The 26,591-nt window shown below is 47.1% G+C and overlaps 1 protein-coding gene and 1 long non-coding RNA gene across 2 annotated transcripts in view; one reads left to right on the top strand and one right to left on the bottom strand.

Annotated features, from left to right (window-relative positions):
* Positions 1–26,591, bottom strand: part of Clnk (cytokine dependent hematopoietic cell linker) — a 159,939-nt gene that overhangs the window by 38,691 nt on the left and 94,657 nt on the right. The window contains exons 6-11 of the mRNA XM_023562660.2: positions 24,834–24,975; positions 23,707–23,804; positions 18,233–18,278; positions 2,881–2,906; positions 2,657–2,676; positions 598–708 (exon numbers count right to left, since the gene is read on the bottom strand). Coding sequence (XP_023418428.2) covers positions 598–708; positions 2,657–2,676; positions 2,881–2,906; positions 18,233–18,278; positions 23,707–23,804; positions 24,834–24,975 — 443 coding nt within the window. The remainder of the gene's footprint in view (positions 1–597; positions 709–2,656; positions 2,677–2,880; positions 2,907–18,232; positions 18,279–23,706; positions 23,805–24,833; positions 24,976–26,591) is intronic.
* Positions 8,543–10,547, top strand: LOC134471403 (uncharacterized). Its single transcript, XR_010040868.1, has 3 exons — positions 8,543–8,774; positions 9,089–9,200; positions 10,171–10,547. It is a non-coding gene; the product is annotated as an uncharacterized LOC134471403 (long non-coding RNA).

The raw sequence follows: 26,591 nt of genomic DNA, 5'->3' as shown, positions 1-26,591 counted from the left end.
ACGCTCTGTGCTGACTTCCAGAAAAGGCAACTGTGGTAGTTTGAACTATCTTGGGGGCAAACTACTCACTTGTTTCAGTCACCTTTTGTGTCAGCAGCAGCTGCCAAGCTGCTATAGTGGGAGCGGGAATCCAGTTCCCACTAGGCCCTTAGTGGCCGATGACTGCTTTTGCAATATTTATTTGTCAAAAAGAAAATAACATTTTTGATAGAAGAGTTTCAGATCTGGCCTGAGTGATGGCCAGCTGTCCCCTGGATTGGTCCCGGAGTAGTATGAACCCCTTTCTGGCTTTTACAATGTCCTGATTTCCTTCTGGCAGGGAACGGTTTCTTCAATAACTGACTCAGGCCTCAAAGGAGCAATTCTTTCATAGCTCACTTTGTTGCAAAGCTGTATTTTCTGGGAAGCATTAAATCACAGATTTCTAAGACCATTTTTCCTCCAGGAGTGGTTGGCCTTCCTTGCTCCAGTGGAGCTCCCCCAACCCTCCCGGGGGAAGCCTCCTCTGCAGGAGGTGACTCTGCCCCCCTCACCAAATCCCCCCCCCCCCCCGTGATCTTCTGGGGCACCGCTCAGTAGCAAGGCCACAGGTCTCACCTGGGGCCCCTCTGGGCTTCTGGGAAGACGTGCAGCTGTAGGGTAGATGTGTAGTTCTCTGGAGGCGTGGGCGGCAGGGGCTGGTACTTCTTCGGGAGGGTGGGGGGAGGCCTGTGTGAAGAGTCCCGGCAGGGTTGGAGCAGGTTAGTGACTGGCCCCTCAGTCCCTGAATGCACCTCCTGCAGCCCTCCCCATCCCAGTCCGGGTTGGAAGCCCAGTTTTCCAGTGCTCACTGGCTTTCTGAGCAGCCGGAGCCACGTCAGGCAGTCTTGAGTGTTAGCGGATTCGTTCTTCTAGCAAAAATAAATCGCATGCCCTGCAGCCGGGTCCTTGGTTTGGTGCTGTTTCCTAGGGCCAAACTCTACTCTACGGGGGCCACACGCTTTTCAGTACGGCGGCCACTTGAGTCCTGGGAGTGTGGGGAACAGAAAACAACAGCCTTCTGCTTATAACGGGCAGAAAGAGGTGAAACTTTAAAGGTCCCCAAGGAAATACGGGAATGTCTGGAAGTGAGCAAGACCAATTCATGAATTCCTTCACCAGTTCAGTTTGCCCATTCATTCCGAGAGCGGCTCCGTACCGCTGCAGAGAGCAAAGGGCCCTCTGCTTGGCTCAAGATCTCTCAAGGGCAGGCGGAGCATAGCACCAGAGGAGTGAGGGGTAAGGGAGTCACAGAGGCCATGGCAGAGGTACGCGCTGGCCGCAGGAGAGCAGCGGAAGGGCCCCTGCTGCTGTGGTCCCCATATCTATGTGCAGTGTGGTGTTATTTGGTCTTATGCATGTATTACATATAAAATGAGTGCTTACATGAACGCGTACTTATATACTGTAAGGCTCTTACATAGGCATTGACTCTCTGATTATTGAATTGTTGATATCCAGAGAGATAGACAGGGTCAGCCCAGTCTCTGGAATTTCAATATGAGTATATACCCATCAATGATCTGGCCGATTTCTTTGCTAAAAGAAGAGAGAGAGAAAGGAAGGAATTGTTGGTGGGAATGTAAACTAGTACAACCACTATGGAAATTCTTAAAAAACTAAAAATAGAAACAGAAATTCATTTGACCCATTTGTCTTCCTACTAGGTATCTACCAAAGGAGTTAAAATGGTCATGTTACCATGACCCATGCACACTCATGTTTATAGCTGCACAATGTATATGGGATAGACCTTGGAAACAGCATTTGTGCCTATCAGATGAAGGTAAAGAAAGTGTGGTATTTACCTATAAGGGAGTTCTGTTCTGCCATAAAGATAAACCCCAGGAATTCACAGGTAAATGGGTGTAACTTGAGAACATAGTGTTAAGTGAAATGAATCAGACATATGATTTATTTAATATCACATGGTTTAAATATCACATGGTCTCTCTCACTTGAGAAACTCAAATATATATATATATATATGTATGTATGTATATATATATATATATATATATATATATATATGCAAAATAGAAGATAGATAAATAGGCCATAGGGACAAGTTCAAATAACTCCCTATATTACCTATTCAGTTGTTTCAAATATTTTAATATTATATATATGCTAATTTGTAAGTTTTCTACTACTAATTTCTCTTAGTTCCTTGTAAAGAAAGTTTTGTGCTATTATGTGTTTCTTTTTTGTAAGGGAGAATCTTTTTTGTCCAGGTTTTGTATTCAGAGTAACTACTTTGACGAGTGATACACAGTTTAATTATTGTCATTCTCTTATTATTTTGTGAACTTTTCTTCCCTTTTTCCATAAAAAAGGAAATAAGATGCCTCATTTCTTTGAGCACCCGTGATCTGCTCTTGAGTGTATTCTACGTCTAATGTTAGTAAATCTTTCTCATATGTCTTTTAAAAGAAAGGAAGGAAAGAAATAGACTAGTGAGGGTATGCAGAACAGTTAAATGTGAATGAATAAATGACTAAATTGATGAATAAAACTTCTCATGGGTCAACTCATATTAGTTTTTCAATGTCAGATGTTTATATTTCTTCTTTTCAAGTGCTGGCACACATCGCTTATATGAATAGCAAAAAATCCCTTATGATTTTACATGTCTTACCTGGGAGGTGGTATAGGGGTCTGTAAAAAAAAAAAATCAGAAATCAAATTTGTTATTTTTTGAGCAGTGCCAAATGGCTAAATTTTTTTTAGCATACAGAAATAGTGAATTGTGACTAAGCTCTTAGCATATATTTTTCAAATCATCACTAAGCTTTCACCCCATTCACAGTCCTACGCTTTTAAAGAAAAGAGTAACAAATATGCTTTAATTATTTCTCTTACCTTGTTTCCCTGTATGGATTTGTCTCCTAAAACGTAAGAGAGAATACCATGAACTTATGGAAAACATTGTCAAGCACTATTCTTACGTTGGCTTAAATGGAAATGAGTCCTCCTTGTGATTCTGATTAATATTTTTAAAGATCTATTAGGTGCCCAGTATGATGCTAAACTTAGTTTTGTGGTTTTGCTAAACTTCGTGCTTGTTCTATGAATAAAGAAATTAGTGGATGGGGAAGTTAAATATTTCACTTATAGTCGCCTACCTAATAAAGGGCAGAATTAAAATTTCATCACATGTAATGTAATAGCTAAGACCACCTCCTAACCACTGGCCACTGTTTAAAATTAACATTCATACATGCTTAATTATAATATTTGATATTAAATAGGGAGAAGACATTTATCAAGAAATGATGAATGAAATTACACTAATTAGGGGATATTAACATATATTCAATTACACATATATTTCATTTTATGCATTTGTATATATTGGCCCCAGGGTACAAAAATCAGCATTAAAATACCAATAGCTTTCCTGTATATCAATAATGAACCAGCTAAGAAAGATATCAGCAAAACAGTGCTGTTCACCACAGCATCAAAGAAAAAAATATCTAGAAAGCAACCTAAAGACATGAAAGATTTCTGTAATAAAAATTACAGAACATGAAAAAAAAAACCACTGAAGAAAGCACTAGAAGACTGAAAGACTTCCTGTGCTCATAGATAAGCAGTGTTAATACTGTTAAAAGGGCTACAATATGAAAAGCAAGCTGTAGAATCAATGTAATCCCCTGCAAAGTTTGAATGACATTCTTCACAGACTTAGAAAAAATATCCTAAAATTCATATAGGACAATGAAAGGCTCAGAATAACTAAAGCAATCCTAAGCCAAAAAAAACAAGGTTGGATGCATCATAATACCAGATTTTAAATTATACTACCAAGCAATAGTAACAGAAACAGCATGGTGCTGGCACCAGTGAACATCTACACCAGTGGAATAGCATAGAGGACAAAGAACTCATGTGACTACACTTGATTCTGTACCAACGAGCAAAAGAAATATATTGGAAAAAAGCCCTTTTAACAGGGGGTGCTGGGAAACCTGGTGATCTGTTTGTAGAAGGTTAAAACTATTTCCTTGTCTCTTACCTTCTCCAAAAATCAACTCAAAATATAGGACCCTTATATTTAGATCCTAAGTGCAAAACCTAAAATTTTGGAACCACTAGAAGAAAACATAGAGGAAACACTTGAAGCCATAACACGAGTGAAGTCTGCTCATCTAGTACTTGAACAGGACAAGAACTAGGAGCAAAAATCCACAGAAGGGGCCACCTCAAACCGTAAAGCTTGCTTGCAGCAAACGAACCACTAACAGGAGGGAGACTTGTGATGGAATGAGAGGACGTCTTTACAGCTACTGTGCCGGTGGAAGACTGACGTGTAGAATATAAAAAGAATTCAAAAAACACCAAAAACCCCCAAATAGCTCAGTTAGTCAATGGGTAAGTAAACAATGAATATTTCTCAAAATAAGAAGTCCAACTGACTAATCAATACATGATAAAAATGTTCACATGATAGATGATAAAATATTTTTAACTGCTAGAGAAATAAAAAGCAAATACCCTGAGATTCCATCTCACCCCAATCAGAATTGCTATCATCAAAAATAAAGGACACAATGAATGTGGGAGCTGATGCGTGTGGGGAAAGAAGTCTTGTACAACTTCTGCTGGGCATGTGAATTAGTGCAGGCACCCTGGAAATCAGTATGAAGGGTCCTCAAGGAACTAAACACAGAGCTACCGTAGGCCCAGCATCCCGTCCCCAGTCAGCGTCCTGTGGGGGAGTCTCATAGCCATGTTTACTGCAGCACAATTCCTGATAGCTGAGGTAAGAAACCAGCCTAGGTGTCCATCCACAGACGAATGGATAAAGAAAAAGTACCCATAATCAAACAGCTGAGGAATCCTCACACACAACATGGGTACTACTCATCTGTAAAGAACAACAGGCGGGCATCTGCAAGAAGACTGACAGAACTGGAGATCACCGGCTTTAGAGAGATCAGGCAGACTCGGATAGACAGGCATTGCATATCTTCCTTAATACCTGGAGCTTCAAAAGAATGACACGAAAGCAGAAGGGAGAATATTGTCACAGCAAGGAATGGGGGAAGGGCAAGAAGGCATAAGGAGGAGTAAAAGGCAGGATGGGTGAGAAAAATATATGCATGCATGAAAATATCACATCGAAGTGCAGTATTTTATGAAATTAATAGGCACTAATAAAATAATATTTTCAAAAATAATTCAAGTTCCTGCCCAGCACCTCCATGGACGTATTTCTAAGCACAGGAAAGTAGCATCACAGTATTTTCAAGAGACAAGGACTTTTGAAGTCCCCCAAACCAAGGTCCTTAGTTTAGGGATGAGAAAGTAAGAATATGTCAGACAATATCAAGTAACCCAGGAAAGGCCTGAGCTGGACCAGGCACATTTTTCTGACTTGGAGGTAGTTTTCTTTCCAAGCTTCAGTTCCAAAGTTCTTGAGCTTCCCTGAGGACAGAGGCAAATGTGACAGTGTCCTCCCAGGGGCTCAACTGTGCTACTCTAGATGAGGTTCTAGGATCCAGGACACAGTGTAGGGCAACAGTGTCCCTGTCACTGAAAGGTCTGCTCCTAAGTGGTAGACATGCCCAGAAGACATCCTGGAAAACACCAGTGTTTCAGGGAGAGAGCAGATGGTGGTAAAGGGACAGGTCGGGGACCAGGCAGTGCCTAGCCCTCAGCAGAGCAGGAGCCACTGGTGGAAGCTGATGGGAGGGCAGAAGGGTCACTTTCCTGAGCTTTGGGGCAGTCCCTGGGCAAGGTTATCCCTAGTCCACAGGCTGGCCAGTGCCCACGCTGAGCTGGGCTTCCTTACCTGTGATAGAGTGAGGTCAGACTGGATCACTGCTTTCAAAAATTTACATTTTGGGGCCAGGGGTGCAACTCAGCAGCACAGTGCCTTCCTGGCAAGTGCAAGGCCCTGAGATGGATTTTCATATCAAAAAAATTTTTTTTAACAAACTATGCTCCAGACCTTCCCTTGGGAACCTCAAAAACCTGGGGCTTGAAAGGTTGATGTAGCCAAAGATGGCCCCCATCAGGTTGATGTGTTTCAGTTTCTTAGTTGCCCAGGTAACAGTTCCTGTTGCAGTTCCGGTTGCTTCTGTCTCCCAGAAATGACTGCTCACTGTGATGTGTAGCTGGTGCCTACAGTGTGTATTGTGAGAACCAATCCCCAGGTGACAAGCCATTGTGCCCTGTACTTCCTGCTGGCTTACCCCATATAAGTCCTAAGTCACCAGAGATCAGGTTCTGATATTTTGGGATTGATCCGGATCAGTGCCCATCCACATAAATAAATCTGCCTCCAAATCCTGGATGTCGTTTCTGTGTTTCTGCTTGCATGGCACTCCAAGCCACGGACCTGGCTTTGATCTGCTTCCCACACAGCTCCTTAGATGGCCTCTGATGGGGGGACTAACTGGCACCCAAGGACACAGCTCAGCGCAGAGCAATGCAACTCAGCACAAATCGGTCTGCAGGACCTCAGTGGGCCATCTCGCTTCACATAATCACTTCATGGAATAAATCACCATGCTTGCGGTCATAGCTCCAATTCTGAAAACATTTTTTATTTCAGTGTAATACATAGAGGTATTAAGAAAGATAATATCAAAGAATCACTCTTTTTACTTCTCTAGAAAAAAAACAAAAATTTTGTAACAAAATAGAGAATCGCAATAATTAATATGCAGTGTGCTATAATTTTTAAAAAATGGCCCAAATGTGGCTCAGAGTACTAGTCAGAGAAAAAAAAAAAATCTTACAAAAACCCTAAAGAGATGACAACAAAAACAGGGCTGCAGAAGAAAAGACAGAGAAGTAGAAAGAAGGGAGAAGTTCAAATATTTCCCCAAATTCTCTATTCTGTTGTTTCAAAAACATTGCAACATAAATACTAATCCCTGTCACTCACACTGGTAGTTTCCCTTAGCTTGTTGATGCGAAAACACTTTTAAAAGAGGAGACTCAACTTCTTTACATGATTGCAAACACCAAGTGCAAACAGAAACAAAGGGTGTCTTTGACAATGCAAAAACAAAGCACCAGGAGGTACCTCAGCAGCAACAGGGCAGAGGCCGTGTCTTTGTCTGTTTTAAGAATGTCACCAAAAGCTTAGACTACCTGATGGTGCTTAAGGCACCACGCTGAAAAACAAAATAATTTCGACCCATTTTATCCCCGTGGGAGCTTCCGGTGGTCACCTCCAGGTTCCCCTGCCATGTGAAGTGAAATGCTGGCCTCCCCCAGAGCCACTGTTGCCTCTCCGGGACCCATGGCTTTGATTCGCAGGAAAAGGTCTTCAAGGAGAAGGGTCTCCTGTAGCTCAGCGGGAACAGCCATTCGCTGTCTCAGAGGGGTCTGTTCCATTCGCTCCAGAGGCCATGGATGTGGGACAGAACCTCCATTTAGATTTTATTCATCGACTTATCACGGAGCGCACAGCCGGCCCAGGAGCATTTGCAATGCACGGATGGCGATGGCGGTAGGTGTGAGATGGAGTAACACTGACATACTGACGGTGAAGCTGCCCTTCTCTGTTTTCCCAGGGGACAATGGTTGCAAAGATGAGGAAAGGGAGCTGGGGGAGGTGGGGCTCCAGATGTTTGGCAGACAGGTCTGAGAAGGGGTCTCTGGTTAGGTGAAGATGTCAGGAAAGTCAGGGGAAAGAAACAGAGCAAATCACATGGCCACCTGGGCAAGAAGAGCCTGACAGAGGGAAGAGCAAGTGCAAAAGCCCTGAGGTAGAGGAGACAGAGGAGAGCCCAGATCACATAGACAGAAGCTTGCACCGTGGTAGAACATGGTTTTAACCATGGCCCATCTTTTGCCCACTTTTCAGCCACTTTGTTGAGGTTTCATTGACACAAAAAGAGCTTTGTGTGTTTACTGTGTGTATCTCAGAGAGTGTGGGGACAAGTCTACAAAGTCCACAAAGTCTATAAAGGCCAAACCCTAACCTCCATCAAGGCCATGAACTCACCCATGGTGTCCTAAGGTTTTCTTCCTGCTCCAGCGGCAAAAGTCCCTAGAGCTTTCAAACTTTAATTATGCCCAGTGGCCATCACTGGTGCCCGAGCGATTTACGCTGCTTAGGTAATCACGGGCATGGGCTTCCCCGGGTGGGACATGGGCTCACACAGGTGGAGCCACCTTCACACAGGTGTTTTGGTGTGCATTTTTAGTAATGGACAGCAAGCCAGTCTGGAGCTGAACTTCTTGCCACAGAGTCTTGCTTCTGCTACTTGCTAAAGGCAGGATCATCGCAGTTGCTCAGCCAGAGTTCAGGGAATGGGGTTGGGGACAGAGGGCTGATGGACTCCCCAGCTGGGAGAGGGCACTGATGTCCTTGCTAAGCTTTGAGATGCGCGCCTTAAATTATTATCGTTATTACTTACAGAAAAATGGGAGAGAGGATGGAGATGTACCCTCCCGGTGAAGCATTCAGATATCCTCAGATGCTGCCGGAAGTTTCCTGCCTGTCCAACAAGGGCTCCAGGACAAGGGTTCTTCAGTCTTTCCTGCTTTGAACGAGTAAACCTTTCCTCTGCGGAGGCGCTGGCCTGTGCGCCCCCTGGTGGCCAGCGGTGTAATCGGCACCGTCTGCCCAGAGACTGTTAGGAGTTCTGAGAGGCTGCTGACTTAGGCAGAAATATTTATCGCAGGCAGCCAGACAGGGCTGGGCCCTCGAGGAGGGGAGTGCGGGAGACCAGAGCACATTACTGCTGTGACTGGAGGTGATGCGCTGAAGGCCAGATCTCCAGACAAAGGTGAGCCTACTACACCTACGTACCTCCAGAGGGATAAACAGCAATGATCAGTACCCTACATGGTTACCGGTCCCCTGGGTGGGGCGCCAAGCCCTCCTTGACACACCGTCCAGGAAAGGTCCTTGCTCTCCCCGTGCACATTTGACCCCTGACCTGCTCTCCCATTGGATCAATACTACCTAGGCGGCTAAACCTGGAATCTTATTGGTTGCCCAAAGTTTTGTCCGACCTTATACCCACCTCATGATTTTGCTATATAAAACTGCCTTTGAGAAGTGGGCCCCTGGGTACCCCACATCTCCTGTCCCTTTCAGGCAGGAGCTATCCTTCCTTCCACGACATTCCCTGCTCTTAACTGCTGGTGTTCCTCGGAATTCATTCTTCACTTTGGGGGAGCACAGACTGGGAGCATCGGACACCTAGCAGGTTAGAAGTTAAAGTATCTCCCCTGTATCATGGAGGAGGGGGGTGTCCTGTGTCATTCCTATGTCAGTCATTCCTCCAGGCTTCTTGGAGGAGAAAGCTGTAAGAGATCTGAGTGTGGTGTGTTGAATGTGCCTCCACCAGATTGCAAGGGCTAGCTGTGCGCTTCCCAGGAAGTCTGTTACCTGGTTATTACAAACAAACATTACTAGAAAATGAATTATGTAAATATATGCTTGTGATATCAAAAGGCAATGCCTGCTCAGACACCTCTATCCTTCGGTCTGTGCTATCAGGGATGCGTGGCCCCTTTGCCCCGTGGTGGGGGTGCTGGGTACTGGAGCACCCCTCAGCCCCAGGGAAGACTCACACAGGTGGTCTGAAGCCTGCTATGCTGGGAACATGGGCTGGTCATTACAGCACAGGAACTGGCCACCTCTACCAGACAGAGTTCGATTTACTGCTTTATGAGTTGTCAATTAAGAAAGTGATAGAAAAAAATGCTAATAAAAGAGACGCAGTTTAAAAACACATGGGTACCGGTAGCTATTACTGTGTGGAAAGCAGAAAACTGAGCACACAGACCTCCAGTCCTGTACCTGAAACCTGTAACTCAGCTCAGCTAAGAAGGCGTCTGTGCTGTTACTTCTGTTGGAGCTGCGGTCTGGCTGCAGACCTGAGAGTTTGACAAAACATTAATCAAAGCATCAGCAAGAATCAATAGGCTCTGTGGAAAGAGCATTGCATCTCTCACGATTACTTTAAAATGATGTGCTATGTGTCCTTTTATCAGTAAAGTGTTTAATAATGTACATTCCTATGCATTTGAACCCTTTTTATTTAAGAGATCCAGTTGCTCAGTGAGGCCATAGCTCGTGATCTAGTTTTATTACAAATCCAAATGAGCTCAGGAAACCTGATCCCAGCTGCTTGGCCTCTCTGAGCTTTTGGCACCCTTATGTGTCATTTACAGGGTTGGAAAAAGAAGATACATAGGAAGCAAGAATTTGTCCTATAACAGAAGGGACAGTCACACAGCAGACTGGTCATAAGTAGGATCTTTGACACCATTCAAGTTAGGGGCTACCCCACAGCTGTCACATGCCGAGTCATCTTGGACGAGTTGTTTAAGTATTTTGGATTTTAGTTTCCATGTCTTTAAATTGCAGATGATGAAATCTGGGTTGTTAAGGTTAAATAAAATAATATTTACTTTTCATTTTGATTCCATCTAATTTGTGCTAAACCTATGCAATGCCCTTTGTCTATGAAATACAATCCATCAAATCTACACTTTCAGAAAGAGACCATCATCGTAATGGTCTGTAATTAGAGAAATAGACTTTGGACAAAATTGCATTGTAACTTGGCCTCCATCACAAGATTTATTGTGTCCAAGAGTTTTATGACATACAAAAGTGAACCATTAGGATTTCATGTCCTGATGATTAATTATGGAAGAGCCCAAAGAACCAACTTACAATCCAAGGGGCTAATATGTATTTTTGGCAAGGCCTGTTTGAGAAATGTCTCCAAGTCTATTGAAATGCTCAGAAATTAATTGCAGCAATAAATTACTGAAGGATACAGTGGGAAGGGATTAAGTTAAGCAAAGCCAAGAATGTAGGAGGAGCCGATCTTCTCCAGTGGCCCCTCTCATAAAGCCGAATGCTCCCACAGCTTTTGGGTTGGCGTTAGTGTGGGATGTGGGAGGGGGAGTGTTTTTCCCAAATGAGTCTGGGGAGGTGGCTGTCTGCTGCCCTGCGTGTGTCTGGGAATGGGGGAGGTGACGACTTGGGAACTAAGGCTAAAGGAGGGGATGACCAGGGTGGGCTGCACGGACTCGTTTGTATGAATCCCGGCCACGTATTCACAAGGAGCTGGACATCACTGAGTTCTAGGGGTTTCCGCAGAGGGCTATGAAGGCCCAGTGCAAGAGAATGACTTGTCTGCCTTTAGAAATCCAGATAGAAGTCGTGCTGGAAGCACACCAGGCCTTGTGACTTGTCCCTTCCTAGGCCCTCAAGGAACGGAGATGGCACTGAGGTCCCCAGGTCTTCCCTGTCACTGTCCTCTCTGGGCAAGAATCAGCACTGATCTAATACACCAAGAAAACCAGCAAAGAATTAACACAGGAAACATTTACCAAGCATTCACTGTGCGTCCCATACAGTGCTGTGTGTTTTCTGCAGGGAAAACAATAATTCATAAGCTATGATTTCTGCGATGGAGACTTTTAGTTTATTCTTATAACTTCAACTAAAGCATATTTCTTTTCTAGGTTAAAAAGTAAAGTAGAAAGAGCATGCAAGGGTTTCCTCCTGCAAAGGGAATCAGGAGAGGCTTCTGGCTGGGGAAGGAGGTGGAGATGAAGGAGGCAGACCCCTGGGAGGGTTAGCCCTGCTCCCAGCACCTTTGGGAGAGTCCAGCAGGGGGCGCTAGCTGTGACCATGTCCCTAGCACCTGGGCTGTGGTGCAGAGACTCTATTTAGAGAGGTCATGTTGAGCCCCGCAGGTCTCCTATTTGCAAAGCAGTAAAGCTGGGGTTTGATCCCAGGGCTCCTTGCTCCCCAGTCCAGCATCCATGCAGCCGCATTTCAGTCGCTTCTGGGAGACCCACGCCTTCCCTCAGCTGGAGAGAAGCAGGCGCTTCTGAGGCCCATCCACACCTAGCACAGGACTCACGCAGGGTGGGACCTGGCGGAAAGCAAGTCCAGGCCAAGGGCCCCCTCCCACTGCACACTGTCAATACCTGGGCTCTGCCTCAAGGAGTCCTTGTGTGTTTGGGGACGTGAGAGACCCTGCTCCTCAGTATTTACTGGACACTTGAGCATGTAGGAGATGCTTAGCCTCACTAATCATGGAGAACTCACGCACATTTCACCTCCAGCTATGCCCATGTTTCTCTCCCTTTAAAAATTCCTTTTCCCACCATTGCATGGGGACCCTGATTTCGGGGCCCCTGGACGCTGGAATTCATGGATGCTGGAATCCTTATATAAAACAGAATGAGATTTGCAGACAGCATATTCTTCCGATTATTTCTAGGTTATAGATGAGACCTAAAAGAATTGGAACGCCATGAAATAGCACTGATGCTGTGTCACTGGGAACAGGAGCTGAATACAGGCATGGTGTTTTCCTGAATAGTTTTGGTCTGCATGGGTTGAACCCACTAGGGCAGAACCCAGAGATACCAAGGGCCGGCTGACTGCACAAGCAACTTTGAAAATATGTTTCTTACCTACAGCCTTTTCTTCATCTGGGCGTGTAGGACATGGACTTAGAAAAACTGAGCAAGGCAGAGAGAGGTCAAGCTCGCTGTTCTCCACTAGATTTGCAGAAGAGTGTGCCAGTTTATGTCTGTAAGGCTCTGTATATGTGGATTCTGTACACCGAGGAATATTTCCCCAGATGATGCTGGGGGACATGTGCTGTGGTACTATCCGCAACAGCCGACAGAAGGAAACAGCCTAGGTGCTCGAATGGGAGAAGGCATGAAGGAAAACCAGTGTGCACACAGTAGAATATTATTCAGCCATGAAGAAGAATGACATGCTATCACTTGTGGCAGAGTGGGTAGCAGCGGAGATGGTTATGTTAGTGAAGGAAGAGGACAGGAGGATGAATAGAAGAGGATGGATTTGGTCAGTGCGTGCTGGGTGCATGTATTGAAATGCCACACTGGACCCCATTAATGTGTATAATTAGTACCTACCAATCATTAAAAGGAAAGTAGGCATAACTCCCAGGGAAGGACTCAAGATGGAAAAAGCATGTGAATCTGTGGGATGTCTGTTTGAGCTGGCGTCAGAGTTCTGAAGTTCCTTCTCAGGAGCCTGGGCCTGGAGTCTGGCCCAGGAAGCAGCAGCGTCACTGGACGCAGATGCCGTGAGTGCTTTGTGCCCTACGCCCCTCTGGGACACCTGCGTTTCTCTGCAGAGCTGGGCAGTGAGGAGATCTGTTGGCACTGGCTAAACTCACAGCCCGTTTAATTGCATACATCCAGAGGCCTCCCCTTTTATTTAAGGAAACTCCTGAGGTCTCAGGTAATTTGCAGCTTCCCAGAACAAGACAAAGGAAGAAGCTGCAGGGAGAAAGAGCTGGGACGGCCGGCCAGGCTGTTAGGGGAAGGAAGGGGGTTGCTCTGGGACGGTGGCCAGGGCTGAGTCCCAGGGCTCAGTTGCAAAATGGAGCTGCACCATAGAGTCCTGAGCAAAACGGTCTCTCACCCTGTGGTTAGCAGGCAAGACCTGCAGACGGGGAGCCATGTAGAGGTGACCGGCTGGGTGGGTTTGCCTGGGACCTCCCTGCTGTTAGTCCTGCCTCTGAGGGAGCCCGCAGTCCAGAGCAGACTGGGTGGCTGGGGCTGGTAACACAGCCCAGTTTTACAAAGTCATTAAGACGCTTTCCATTATGCATACGCATGAGGCGACTTGGAAGTCACTTTATGAGAATGAGAGTAAAGATAGCTTTTGTACCTTGGAATTCTATTTGGAAATTGAGTCTTCACTGGGGAGTTATGACTTGGAAGGTATGGATTCTCTTGAGCTGCTTTTATTGAAAATCTTCTTTCTAAGTCTCCCATTTCATGCCTCTGACATGTGTCTCTACTAGAAAATATATCTGCTATGTCAAGCAGTTATCAGCTGCCCTGCGTTTTCTGTGAGCTGCTAGCTTTCCCCAGGGAGCTTGGGACAGATATTGCTTTAGGGTCCCATGAAGGAGGGATTTCACAAAGGTTGTAACATGAAATTTGGTCTAAAGATTATGTCAGTGCCTGTATTGCTTTAGAGCTGAGGGTTGTGCTTTAAGGAAACTTAAATTTCAAATGGTAAGGGGCAATCTGAAAAGTTATTTCTGATCAACTCCGACCTGAGATTTGCTATGTGTGATACCTGGAGCCAAACCCATTGTTGCAGTACAGTAGTCTGTATTGTCGTATTTTGCCACGAGGGGGCAGTATCACCAACCAATTCGTATTTTACCCACTAAACTAAAATTGGCCTGTGTGTGGGGTGGGTGTCAGAGGAGTTTGCAGGCTTTGAGCTGGGGCGCCGGAGTACACATGGCCTGGCCCTGGCCACCTGCTGGATTATCCTGAGCCAGCCACTCCCTCTGTGACCCTCCTGGTGTAAAAAAGGGGTTGAACCAGATTAAATCCAGACCCATCTCTAATTTCTCTGGCCCCCACATTCCCGTAGAAGAAGCCAGTTAGTATGAAGGTCTTTGAAGACACTGTGTGGAATTCTACTTTGCTTCTTTTCAACCGAGCTCATGTTTCTGGGTGTATGTGTTCAGTCACCTAGGCATGATTCTCTTTTTCTTTTCTTGGGTGTCTTATTGTATTTCTTGATAAACTCATTCCCGCATATAACATGATTGTCACTTCAAAGGAAATTGGTTTGGTTCGTGCTTGGTTCACATTGAGGGCAGGGAGAAATGCATCCATCTCCTCTTACCCTCGGCTTTGGTTTTGCTAGCGAGCTAAGCCATGTAGTATTTGAAAATTATAGTCGCCCTCTTTTGAAAATGCAATGATTGGGGCTGGGGGTTTAGCTCAGCGGCATAAGCGCCTGCCTTGAAAGCAGGCAGTCGTGAGTTCGATCCCCGGTACCGGTAAAAAGGAAAAAGGAAAAAGACCAAAAAAAAGAAAATGCAATGATTATTTTTTGAATTTGTGGTTCTTGCTAGTGGCTCATCCCTTATCCTGTAAATACTTTGCCTCCAAATAAACTTTTAACCATTTTTAGGGATGGAAAAGAAAACCACATCAAGCTTCAGGGAAGATAAGTTCTTGAAATCTGATAGTTTCCAGATAATGTCAGTATATGATTGTAAGAAAAATGACAGAGAGTATACATTACCATAAATCTATAATGCTTAACGTGATGAAAAATATTGCCATAAGATTCATCCCTTACAGAACCAACCGAGATGTTTTCATCCTGTGACATTTTGTGAGAATGAATAAATTATCCGAGAATATGTTTGCATCAAAAATATAGAATCTTGTAATAAACACATTAATCAGCCAAGCGTTTTCCAGCAAGATGCCTGATCTTAAAAATGGGAGAATTCCTATTCATCTCTGTCCTCCTGGCTTCCCTCTGGTGTGGGATATGAGAGCCCCAGGTAGTGGTAGCCAACCATCAATCAGGAAGTGCAGCAAAGACAGATGTAAAGACAATAACTCTGGAGAAGCCCGCTGCAACACCTCCCCGGATCCCAGCGAGCCTGAGCTCCATGAACTGTGTTCTCTCTCTCTCTCGTGTCCTCAAGGCCTCTCATTATAGGAGGGACTGGATTAAAAATAATTTTATTTTTGTTGCCAGAATCCCTCATTTAGTTGACAGCACAGATGAAATCCTGAGAGGCATAGCTTTAATTCTCCAGAGAAACTGGTTTTCTTTATTATTATGAGAAATTAATATTGTGGAAGAATCTGGATTCCCTTTTTGCTCAGACTGCCAGGAATCTCAGAGGCAAACTCGTGGTTTAATTTTAATAGAATGTGGTCATGTGTGTTTGAGAATCTTAAATTTGATCTTAATCTTCATATCAGATCATCCATCTACACTTTCCCTTGGATTTTCATTTCATTTAATTTTACTGCTCAAGGTCTTACTAACTACTGTGAATGTTAGTCCAGTAGTTGGTCATTAGTGATCCTGTGTGAGCGGGTACAGGTAAAAACCAAAGGTATCCACGTAGAATACAGGCATTTCCTAGGCCTCCGAGCTAAATCAACCCCATAGAGTGTAATGCGGTCCCAAGGTCACATGCCGTGCCTTGGCCCCCTGGCCCTCCACGATTCAAGAAACCAAACCATGTTCCCACTGCCCAAGGACAGCAGGACGGGCAGTGGTCCTTAACACCCTCCTGCCCTGGGCCGGGACCTGGAGCCAGGGAAAGACTCGTCTTTCCTAAGTTTCCTGCATGACCAGCACCCGAGAAAACACCGACCAGCTCAAAAGGCCAAGAGACAGTCTGCAACTCCTAAGTAACTTCTGGATACAGTGGTGAGGGGCATCATAGTGACTGCAGCCCCCTGAACCCCAACAGTCAGTCACTTTCGTGTGCGTACAAAGGTGTCCAGGGGCTGCAGATTTAGCTCAGTGGTATAAGCGCCGCCGGACAAGCTCCAGCTCATGAGTTGCATCCCCAGTATCAAAAACAAAAAGTGTCCAGACTCGCACAGGTGCAGACGCAGGTCGCAGACTGCTAGCTCTATCTAAGGCGTAACTCTCTGCCTCTCTAATTGTATAAGGAGGTCTACAGAATCAGCTTCTGCAGGCCACCTGTGTGGTTTGATTAAACTCTTTCCCGAGGGCCCACAGAACTCAGGGCTCAGGAAGTGAGTGGCAGGTTTCCTCTTGACAGGACCAGGCTTCCTGGTGACGTGACCTCTTTGTGAACGGAGGCCAAGTAGAGGCAAATGTATTATTGAAAAGATAAACAGAAACACACTGTGGGGATCAGGGGCTGAGGACCAAGCTTCCACAGTCAGAGATGAGGGCAGATGCGCATAGAGAATCCTAGGAAAAGACAGGGACACCAGACCCCTTCTCTTCGGCTCCTAGGAAAAGCCCCATTAGAACATTTGCGTGTAAACTGACCCTTTCCCCGTCCCTGTCTAAATGGAGAGGAATGGAAATGCTTCATATCCTTAATTCTCCCATTGCTTCCCAGCCTGAAAATGCACCAGAGAGAAACTCCTAGCTCTGAACCAAGTGCCGCATGCAGCGGGCAGGGCTAAAGAGGCAGAGATGAGGCCCCATGTCCTGCGTTGTGGTGGGGCTGGGGACCTGGGGAAGGAGGACCTGAGCCTGTGAGCTGGAGGCTGTAGCGGAGGATGGAGCATGGCAAGGGGAGCCTGCTCACCCTTGTGGACCCAGCACTCCTTGCCCCACTGAGTCACCAGCCCCTGCCTGCTCCCTGCAGGTCAGCTGCCTAACAGAAGGCGTGGCAGAGCCTAGCATTCAGTGGTTGACCTCGCTCTCTGCACCCTCTCACCTGCTTCTGGAGTCCCCCTTCTTCCCTCCTGGATGCCTGGCTGCTTCCCTCTCCCCACTGCCAGCCTCTCCTCTGTGGTTGGTGCTACGATGGGGACGCTGCTGGACGCTGCTGCCGGAAGTCACAGGGAGACAGAGAGGGCAGTGGGTCAGGAGCTCACTTCCTGGACCTGCTTGGAGGTCCCTGAGCCAAGTCAGTAGCCTCTACCAAGCACATGGCTCCTGCGTCTTAGCTCCTGGTGGTTTTTTGCACCCATCCTGTCCTCCTTTTGGGCCTTGGCTGTCAGTGTGGCTTTTGTCCTGCCACCCCGTCCCTGCCTGCACCCCACAGACTGGATCCACTTCCCATGTTACCCACATTTGAGAGCCACCTGCTCTGGGCAGGACCTCAAGGGTTACACTTGCTCATTAAAGAGAAGGTGGCTTCAGCAAGACGTGATGGAGTAAAGCACAGGACACACAGGGAGCTCACTGTGTTCTAGTTACCGGGAGGTGAAAGGCAACCGACTGTCATCTCTATAAGGGGACCACAGGCTGCAGGTGAGGGGAAGAGAGATGCTAGCCGGGATCGGACCCGATTCAATTCAATTCCCATGCCCATCACTGGGGCTCCTCGTGCACTTGTGCAACTGATGGCTCCCTTTTAGTTTGTCCAGCCTCAAACTGAGTCGCTTGGCCTAAAGCTTTAAGACCTATTTTCATATTAATTAATCAACATTTTAAAATTAGGTTTCTGTCTTACGGGTATCTGGATGTAGGCCTATTGAATCACGTGGTTATGTTTCATGCAAACCATACACCTCCAAACAATTTTCTTTCCACACGCACTGCACAGAATATGAGTTTTCACAATCAATTTCTTTGTCAATAAAGAAAGACAATAAAAAGGAATAAGAGATAGTTAAGTCCCTTAGACCAGCATGAGAAAGACAGCCTGAGGTCACAAAGAACAACACACCTCTGGGGGCTAAGGTGGACATTCCCATCCCCATGGTTCAGACTGCTGTGATGGGACTTTACCTGTGACATGCTGGCTTCTCGTTTCCTTGGAAAAGGGTTTGTCCATCTGTGGAAGACAAAGTGGAAGACCATTACCTCTCAAACTGTGGTGATGACACTATCTCACATGTGACGCCAGCCACGCTGCCTGATCCTCAGGGAAGGATGTGGAAAGGCCTGGCCCTGTGGTTTGTGGAGGGCTGACGGTCAGTGAGTGAGTGTCACCTGTTCCTCCCGAGGTGCAGGACGAGGTGCCCGGGAGTATCTGGCATGAAAACCTTGGGCTTGACACCCAGCCCTGTCTCTTCCCGGTGGGCACTTACAGAAGGCATGGGGTGGATTAAGAGCTTCACGTCCTGATGGGGAGAATTCAGCTTATGCCCTGGGCTGCTTTGAAGATCAGCACACCTCAGGTCTCGGGTGGTGGTCAAGCTATGGCAGTGTGGCCTTGCGGCTGGGATTGTGCTTTCGTCCTGTGCTGGCTGTGAACAGGTGGCAAACCACTCCACCTCTGAGCCTCGATCTCCTCACCTGTGAGACAGTTGGCCAAGTGTCACTTCCTGGTGAGACTGGAGATTCAGTGTCATGGTTTACACATTGTGTCAACTGGGTGGCTCTAGAAGCTTCATTCAGTGACCCAGCAGCTCCTCGGCCTGGGGTGTAGAGGACAAGCCCTTACCTCTCTAGGGTATTTCTCACTGGGTCAATTTGAGAAGGTTGGAACTTTAACTCAGTGACTCAACAGGGGCCAGGGTCCCTAGTTTGTGACAGCCTCAGCCTGTGCAGAGGACACAGGCCGTGTGAGTGCTACCCCTGCCCCAGGGGAGCAGCCTGGGCACAGTAAAAGCAAATGCGGGAGGACTGATCCCTGGTCCTTCAGAGGAGCTCGGTCTTCACCACCATCTTGGACGCCGTCTCCTGGCTTCTGGCACAGACTCTTCGCCTTCTGCCTGGGATTCTTTAGCCTTTGTCATGGACTCTTCAGCATTAGGTCACAGACCCTTCAACCTCCAGCGTGTGACACTGTCCGCAGGCTCCCTCGTCCGACTCTGGGGCTGACCATCGTAGGCCAATCTTGTCATTCCTGACACATCTGTGTATCTCATGTTACATCTGTTTCCCTAGTAAACCCCGACTGATACACTCAGCATGCCACATGCCTGGAGCACGAGACATCGCCGATCATGCTGAGTAACTCTGTCACTTTTCATGTCACCGGAGACCTTAGCAGATTGTTACTCACTGTGGACCTGGCAGCTGGCAGGGGGAAGACGGCTAAAGCTGCCTCTGGGAGCCAAAGCCTCAGCCCACACCGGGGTCTTGTACCCCATGCCCCTCTGACATCCAATTAATTATTAAATTTTTAATTTTTATTAGCACATTTGCAGTGCATAGTGATTATACTCACCTTATGCAGTTGGTTCGTGTGGCTACCATGTCTTTTGTTTTTATTTGGGATTATCTGGAATCAAACAGAGGCAGGCGCTGTGCCTCTGGGCTCTATCCACAGCCTGACCTCTCAGTTATTTTAACTTACCTTTCCTCTTTCCTCCTTCCTTCGCTCTTCCCTTTCTTGGTCTCCTTCCCATTTGCAAAAGATCTGTGTCCTTGTTTCCTGCTATCATTTATTTGCTGCTTATTTATAGCTTGGGTTTCTCACACAAGAGAGCCCATGTGGTGTCTGTGTGTGTGAGTCTCATTTATTTCATGACACGTCGTGGTCTCCAGGTGCCTCTCCTCTCTGGCACTGAGTGTGTTTGAGGGGTCACTGCACCTCCACTGGTTCTTGTTCTTTGTGAGATGCTGTTGACCTGCTCCAGCTGGGCGGGACACAGTGCTGGCTGGATTTCACCCCAGCTCTGCTCCCCTTCCATGCACAGTTACCTTCCCGTCCCTTTAGGTCACCTGTGAGGGTGGGGACACTGTGGGGCTCTTCGAACATTCGGCAGCACCCTTGGCTTCCACTGTCACTGCATGCTTGTCCTGTAGGAAGGGCCTCCCTGAGGTTTCCTGCCTGGCCCCGCTGCTAGCCTGGTCTGGGGGCAGGGTGGGCCCTGTGGTCTCCACCGTGCCTGGTCCTGTGTGCCCCTGGCCTTGGGAAGGGGCCTCCTCGGGCTCCTGCTTCTTTTCCCCCAGCAGCCGAGCTCCGCCTAGTGTGTCTGGTGGATCAGCTGCGTGAGTGTTTTGGTGTCTCCAGCGTCTTTCTTCTTGGGTTCTGCCTTAAGGCGTGTCCCATTGTCTGTCATCGGGATGCTTTTCAGGGCTAACTTTGTACCTGCTCTGATGCTGGACCATGAGGGAACTAGAAGAATCACCTTGGATACCAGAGGAGGACTCAGACATGCCCAGGAGCCACGTAGTACACACAGACTCTCAGTCTCAGCTCTGCTGAGAGGTGGGACTGGGTCTCCCTTTGCCACCAAGGATGCTGCCTGCATGGGGTCCTCAGTCTGCAGCCCCCCTGTCGTCCATACACTGGGTATTAGCAGCTCTCCCCTGGCTGTAGCCACCAAGGATGTGTCTACTTTGCCAGAGGTCCCTGGGGACCAGATCTCCTCATTGAGAACCACTGATTCCCATGTCGTGTGTAAGAGATGTGCAAGCCAAGTGTGCCTGCTTCCTTTGCTGGGCTCAGTGATACACCTGTGCCTCCTGTGCCCACCCCCACGCCAGCCCTCTCTGTGACACTCAGATGGCCACTGCACATCACCATCCTCTCCGTTAGACCATGCGCCTGGCTCAGCTTAATGTCCTGTTGTTGAGCAAGGTGTATAGTACACAGTCAGTGCTCAGTACTAGAGAAATAGTTTAGCAAGGCAGTTGTACCCAACGCAGGAGATAAGGACCGACCTCTGTAAAGGACACAGAGATCCCTTTCACAGATAGTTTAATCTAAATATAAATGTAGTGAACTAATACGAATCAATCCCTGAAAATGAGGTTGTAATGAAAAAGATAATCTGCTTCCCATAAAAACTTGCTTATTCAAACACTGATTATAAAAGCAAACTCTATCTGAACTGAGGCCGGGACCTTGGGTAACTTGTGAGGCAGTTTCCCACTGGCCAGCGTTTTCCTGAGCCTCTCCTACCGGTTTCTCACTTGATTTCACTTGGCTTAAATGTGAGGAGAGTGCAGCTCCACTTGCAAAGTGAGCCTGCTACAAGGAGAAATTTGGGTTCAGTGGAGAGCTACAAACCGAATGGGAAGCAGGAATGCAGGATTCCGAATAGAGGCTGCAATTCTGCCACAGCTGTTGCTAGAAAAGCAAGTCAGGTTTATTTTTCCAGAAAAAACAATTCTATCCATGAACACTTATCAGTACAAGGACACTGAGTGTGTTTTACATTTTAGCTGTGATTATTTTTCTTTTTTTATAACTGGACCCCTGTCTTCCGCTCTTGGGCCAGCCACGCTGGGGTTCCTGTTTTCCCGGGGACACACCCTTTGCTCTGGAAGTGGCACCTAGAGATGCCCTCCATGCTGCTCTGCAGCCCCTGCTTGGTGCTCCCAGTTGCAATTCTTGGTAGCAACGCAAGGGAATTTCATGGGCCAGGCTGGAGTGTTTCATGGGGACGGACTCCGGGCAGGGGAAAGGCCAAGTCTGTCCTGTTAAACAGCTGCGTGATTTTCACCATTGAGTTCAAATGACTGAGCATTTGCCCATTTCATCCATCTAACCAGGATCTGTTGAGAACCACCTTCATAAGGCTCTGCACCGGGCTAGAACAGGCCTGTGCTTAAGAGGGGGCTCTCATGCCTGCCTGGCTGTGCGCGGGCCTCTTGGTGTGTTAGAAGAACAGCTGTGAGATTTTGTAAGGCGGCCAGTGAAAGCTCAGTGAGGGTGACAACTGGCCAGGAGTCACTGAAGTTAGAAAGGAACGCTGGGCTGATTTTAAGGATGAGACGTCATGCATCCATAGTCTATGACCAAGAAAGGTCTCCTTGGCTTTCCTTCTGGGTTACTTTTCAAATGTGTCCTCCCTGGCTGTATTGTCCGTCTATGATTTACCTATTCCCTACGGGTCTCCTTGCACGAGTGCATAGGTCTTATGAGAGCAGGGAACTAGCTGCTGGCTGATTTGACACTGGCGTCCCTAAAGGTGTCAGATCCCAGGGGATGTGGAGTGGAGCTCTGAAGGAACTTGCTGAGTGATTAATTGGAAGGTCTGGCTCAGTGCTGGCGAGGAGGGGTGGAGTGTCCTTTACCCTCCCGTACTCCGGAGCCCTGTCAGATGGATTCTGTGTACAGGGCATGATGTACAGTGGTAACACTGTACTTTCCTTTCCTTATGTGCTGTGGTTTGAATATCCCTCCCCTCCCCTCCCCTCCCAGAAGATTCGTGTTAGAATCTAATTGTCATTGTCTACAGGCTCTGCCCACAGGAGCCGAAGGATCAGTGCCTGTACCTTGGAGTGGGTGTGCTCTGAAGGGGAGCTCTGGCTCCTTTCCTGTCTCTTTCTTTCTCCACTCTATTTCCAGAAAGCCTTCCCCAGTTGCTACGGGCATTTGATCTTGTGTTTCCCAGGACTGAGCAGTAACTTCTGTCTGTCATAAACCCAGTGTCAGATATTCCCTGGTAGCAGCACAGAGCAAAGACATTGTCAGTGTGGCTGCCGGGCCTCAAGTTAAGAGAACAGTTAGAGCACAGAGCACACCAGGACTGTGTGCACACTCGGAGGCATGTTCGCAGGCTCTGGGTGCAGAGTGAAAAGGGAACTGACAGTAAAATCCTCTCTCTATTAGGAAAAATCAGGCAATTTTTCATTAAGGGAGTTAAATATTACTGAGCATTTCATTAAAAATATAAACATTGTATGCATTTAGGGCATTTTCATTGACGAGATGTTTTCATCATATTAACTGTGGTAACCTTCCTGTGTTTTTGCTATGGTTTTTGTTTGTTTGTTTCCTTGTTTTGGCAGTATTAGGGGATTTGACCTAGGGCGTTTGTGTTTTGCATTGAGCTATATCCCAGCACTTAATTTTATGTTTTTTGGAGACAGTCTGACTAAGGTGCCCAGGCCGAGCTCAATCCTGCCTCAGCATACCAGAGTACTGGGATTACAGGTGTGCACCGCCACACTCAGCTGAAGTAGTCCTTGAAAGTCACATTGATAGCGATTTTCATTTCCATTTAGTGGGCAAGGTCACTGAGGCCCTGGGAGGCTGTGTGACTTACTTATCACCACCCAGTTAGCAGCTGGCAACGCTGGGCTGAGGGTCAGGATAAAGAGATGAGATATTTTTGCAAAAGTGTGAGCTCAAGTCCTAGTTCTGCTGAAGGCATGCAGCATTAGATGACAAGCATGCCGGAGTCTGTGCCTGGTGCCTGGCTCCAGGTGTGTGGACTGCAAATATCAGTTCTCCTTTCTTCTGGGTCCTTCTGCAGCACCAGGGTCACCCTAGCCTCCTGTGGCTCAGGTTCCCTGAACCTGGCCTGCGCGACCTAAGGGAACCCACAAGTTGGGTCACAGGGCCCCGCAGTACTCACCTCCTCTGGCTGCAGTCTCGGATTCGGCATTCGTCTTGGAGGGGGTGTTACAGGCGTGGCGTACTGCAGAGAGGAGGCGTCCCGGAAACAGCGGGTATCTGTGCCAAGGGAAAAGGATTGTAGTCACACCTCTGGGAAGTCAGTAATGCACGCACAATCCGGACACGACCTCCCACACTTTAGGTTGTTGTCCGAGGGCTATCTCTACCTGTCCTCCAGAGACCTGTCAGACATCCCTAAGACAACACGCCAGGCCCTGCCCAGCTAGGACCCCGGACACCAGCTTGGCTCTGTGCCACCTTTCCCTGTCGATCTGTGTATGTCACCAGCTTGAGACCTTCCTGGCAGTGTGGGTTACCTTTCCGCTCCCCTTCGCCCCTGATGAGCTCTAAACTGGTAACTGGCACCGTCTAGATGTGCCCTTCACCACTGAACAGGAGAACATTTCTTCATTTACCAGATGATTCTCTTTGAGATGTGGGAACCGCAATGCCGTGGTTTCTGTGGGCCGGGCCTTGCTTCCCCCTTGCTTTTATGGTAGAGCACTGCGTCTGAGGTTCACAGACCTGCCGGAGTTGCCTTACGCATTCCAAGTAGCAAAACATGAGAGTGAGTGCAAAGCTCGTTCTTCCCTACTCCCAGCGAGCGTGGCTTTGTGGCTGTACCCGGAATCACGCGTGGTCTGACTATCTGCAGAATGAATCATGTGTGCTGAGTTCCCTCCCGCTCTGCCACCATTCAGACTCCAGCTGAACACTTGCGATGGGCCCATTTCCTGGCCACTCACACTCTGCCGTGCTCCTAGGGCTGGCGAGCTGCCTATGACCCAGAAGAGCACCACTATCATCATAGCGACAGCCACAGGTCCAGAGTGCTGGCCCTGCACAGGCCTCTGGCAGAGATCCCATGTGAATGACTGATGTCATCTCTATAAAGACTCTTGGGGAGGCCTATTATTATAAGCGCCATCTTCAGATGGAGATGGTGAGTTCTGGAGACATGCACAGGCCATCGGGATACTAAGAAGGCGCAAAGGAGGATTTCACCCTGGGGTAGTTCAGTTCAGAATTGGCATCCTGAATTACTGTGCTCTGTGGCACAGTGTCACGCACAGCCCTGCCCGTTACCTGCGTATTCTGATTCCTTTATGGGTCGGGCTGGTAAAATCTTCACCGATGGCCACACATCGACCATCTGAAGCTCGGGGTCTTCATAGTTGGTGTCTGCAGGGAATTTTGCTCTGTCCAGGGCTGCAGTTGTGTTCCTCTCCTAAGTAGGTGGGTACATCTTGGTAAGTCACAGGGAGGAACAAGATTGCAGGCCACAGTGTTGGCCCGGGGAAAGTGACACAGAGGCTTTAACTGAAATTTAAAGACTCAAGAGTCTGGGGGTCTTAATTAGAAGTTCAATTCTTGGGAGAGTGAGAATTTTTTCCCTTCTGATTATTCAATCAAATACCTACTTACTTTCCAATAAGAAGGGAGAGTGAGGATGTAATTAAGGTTGATAATCAGTTGATTTTAAAAGAAGAGGATAGTCCTGTATTATTTTGTGAGCCCAATATAGTTACACAGGCACTTAAAAGCAGAGAGGGGACCTAGTTGCTGATGAGATGATCTTATACATGGGAAATCCCAAAGGAGCCACTAGAAGGTTATTGAAATAGAACTTATTAAAAAAGATTCAGCAAGGGATGAAAATATAGTATCAATCTCACACTGAATTCACTTGTGCATATTGGTAACAACAATTTGTAGTTCTATAAACCAGTAATAATTTGAAAATAAAAATTAAGTAAATGATGATATTAGGAGGGCTTCAAAAATAAAGTACTTTAGAGTATACTTAACAAAAGATGTGCAAAACTTGCATGGGAGAAACTGCAAACACATGATGGGAAGTAATTTATGAAGACTTTAACAAATGTAAAGACACTCAATTTTTATGGATTGGGGACTGAAAACTGTTAAGCTAGGCATACTTTGCAAAGCAAGACACAGATTCAACACAATCCGTGCCAAAATTTCATGGACTTTTATTTTCATCCCCTCCCCCTCTTCTTCTTTTGCAGAAATAGACAAGCTAATCCAAAGTTCCTTCAGAATGAACTTCCTGTCTCCTACCCATTCATGCACTGAACAAGACCATTTGTGCAGACAGCAATAAGGAAACCACCTGCACCCTGAAGGGAGGGTCCTCGCTGTCCCTTGACTTGGGACTTCAGATTCCAGGCGTGTAAGAAAATAAACGCCCACGCTGTCCAAGCTGTGGTATTAATGTTCTGGCAGTGCCAACTGATTGACATAGGTGCTTCTCAGAGGCTCTGCGGTGGGTGTCAGTCCAGAGAAAATGTCCTCGTGTGTAGCTGTCACCAGAGCGATTCTGGTGTGTGGCACTGTGCAGGGCCTGGAGCTGGCACTGTTCCCTGTGTAAGCAGAGACTTGACTCAGTCTCGCCTTCCTTCAGCCATGCTTCAGGGCAGAGAGAGATCTTTCATTGCCTCTAGGTCTCAGAAAGTTCAACTTTCCCTGCTCTTATTCTTGATGTGAGCTTGAGAGAGAAATCCAAGTGCTGAGATGGGAAAGAGCTAAGGGGTGACAGGAGATGCCAAGAATGAAAATGAGACAGAGACCTCACTTTTCATGGACATTCCCCAACTTGGGTTTTTTCCAATGGGGAGCTTTTATCTTCCTTTTATAAATTTAGAAACTGGTATTGGTGATTTCCCAAAGCACACAGGTCGCACGTGCCACGGGTGAGCAAAAGGAGATCTTTACAACAAATCCAAACGGGAACCCAGCATCAGAAATTTAAAACTGTTCTGCACCCCAAAAATGAAGGGCAGACAACTCGGGGCCCTCCTTGGGTGGGTCACATGATGAGGA

This window comes from Cavia porcellus, unplaced genomic scaffold (assembly GCF_034190915.1).
Source record: "Cavia porcellus strain 051 isolate PalLab524CR breed Dunkin Hartley unplaced genomic scaffold, mCavPor4.1 scaffold_18, whole genome shotgun sequence".
Classification (NCBI taxonomy): domain Eukaryota; kingdom Metazoa; phylum Chordata; class Mammalia; order Rodentia; family Caviidae; genus Cavia; species Cavia porcellus.
This window is presented reverse-complemented; position numbering and strand designations above follow the sequence as displayed.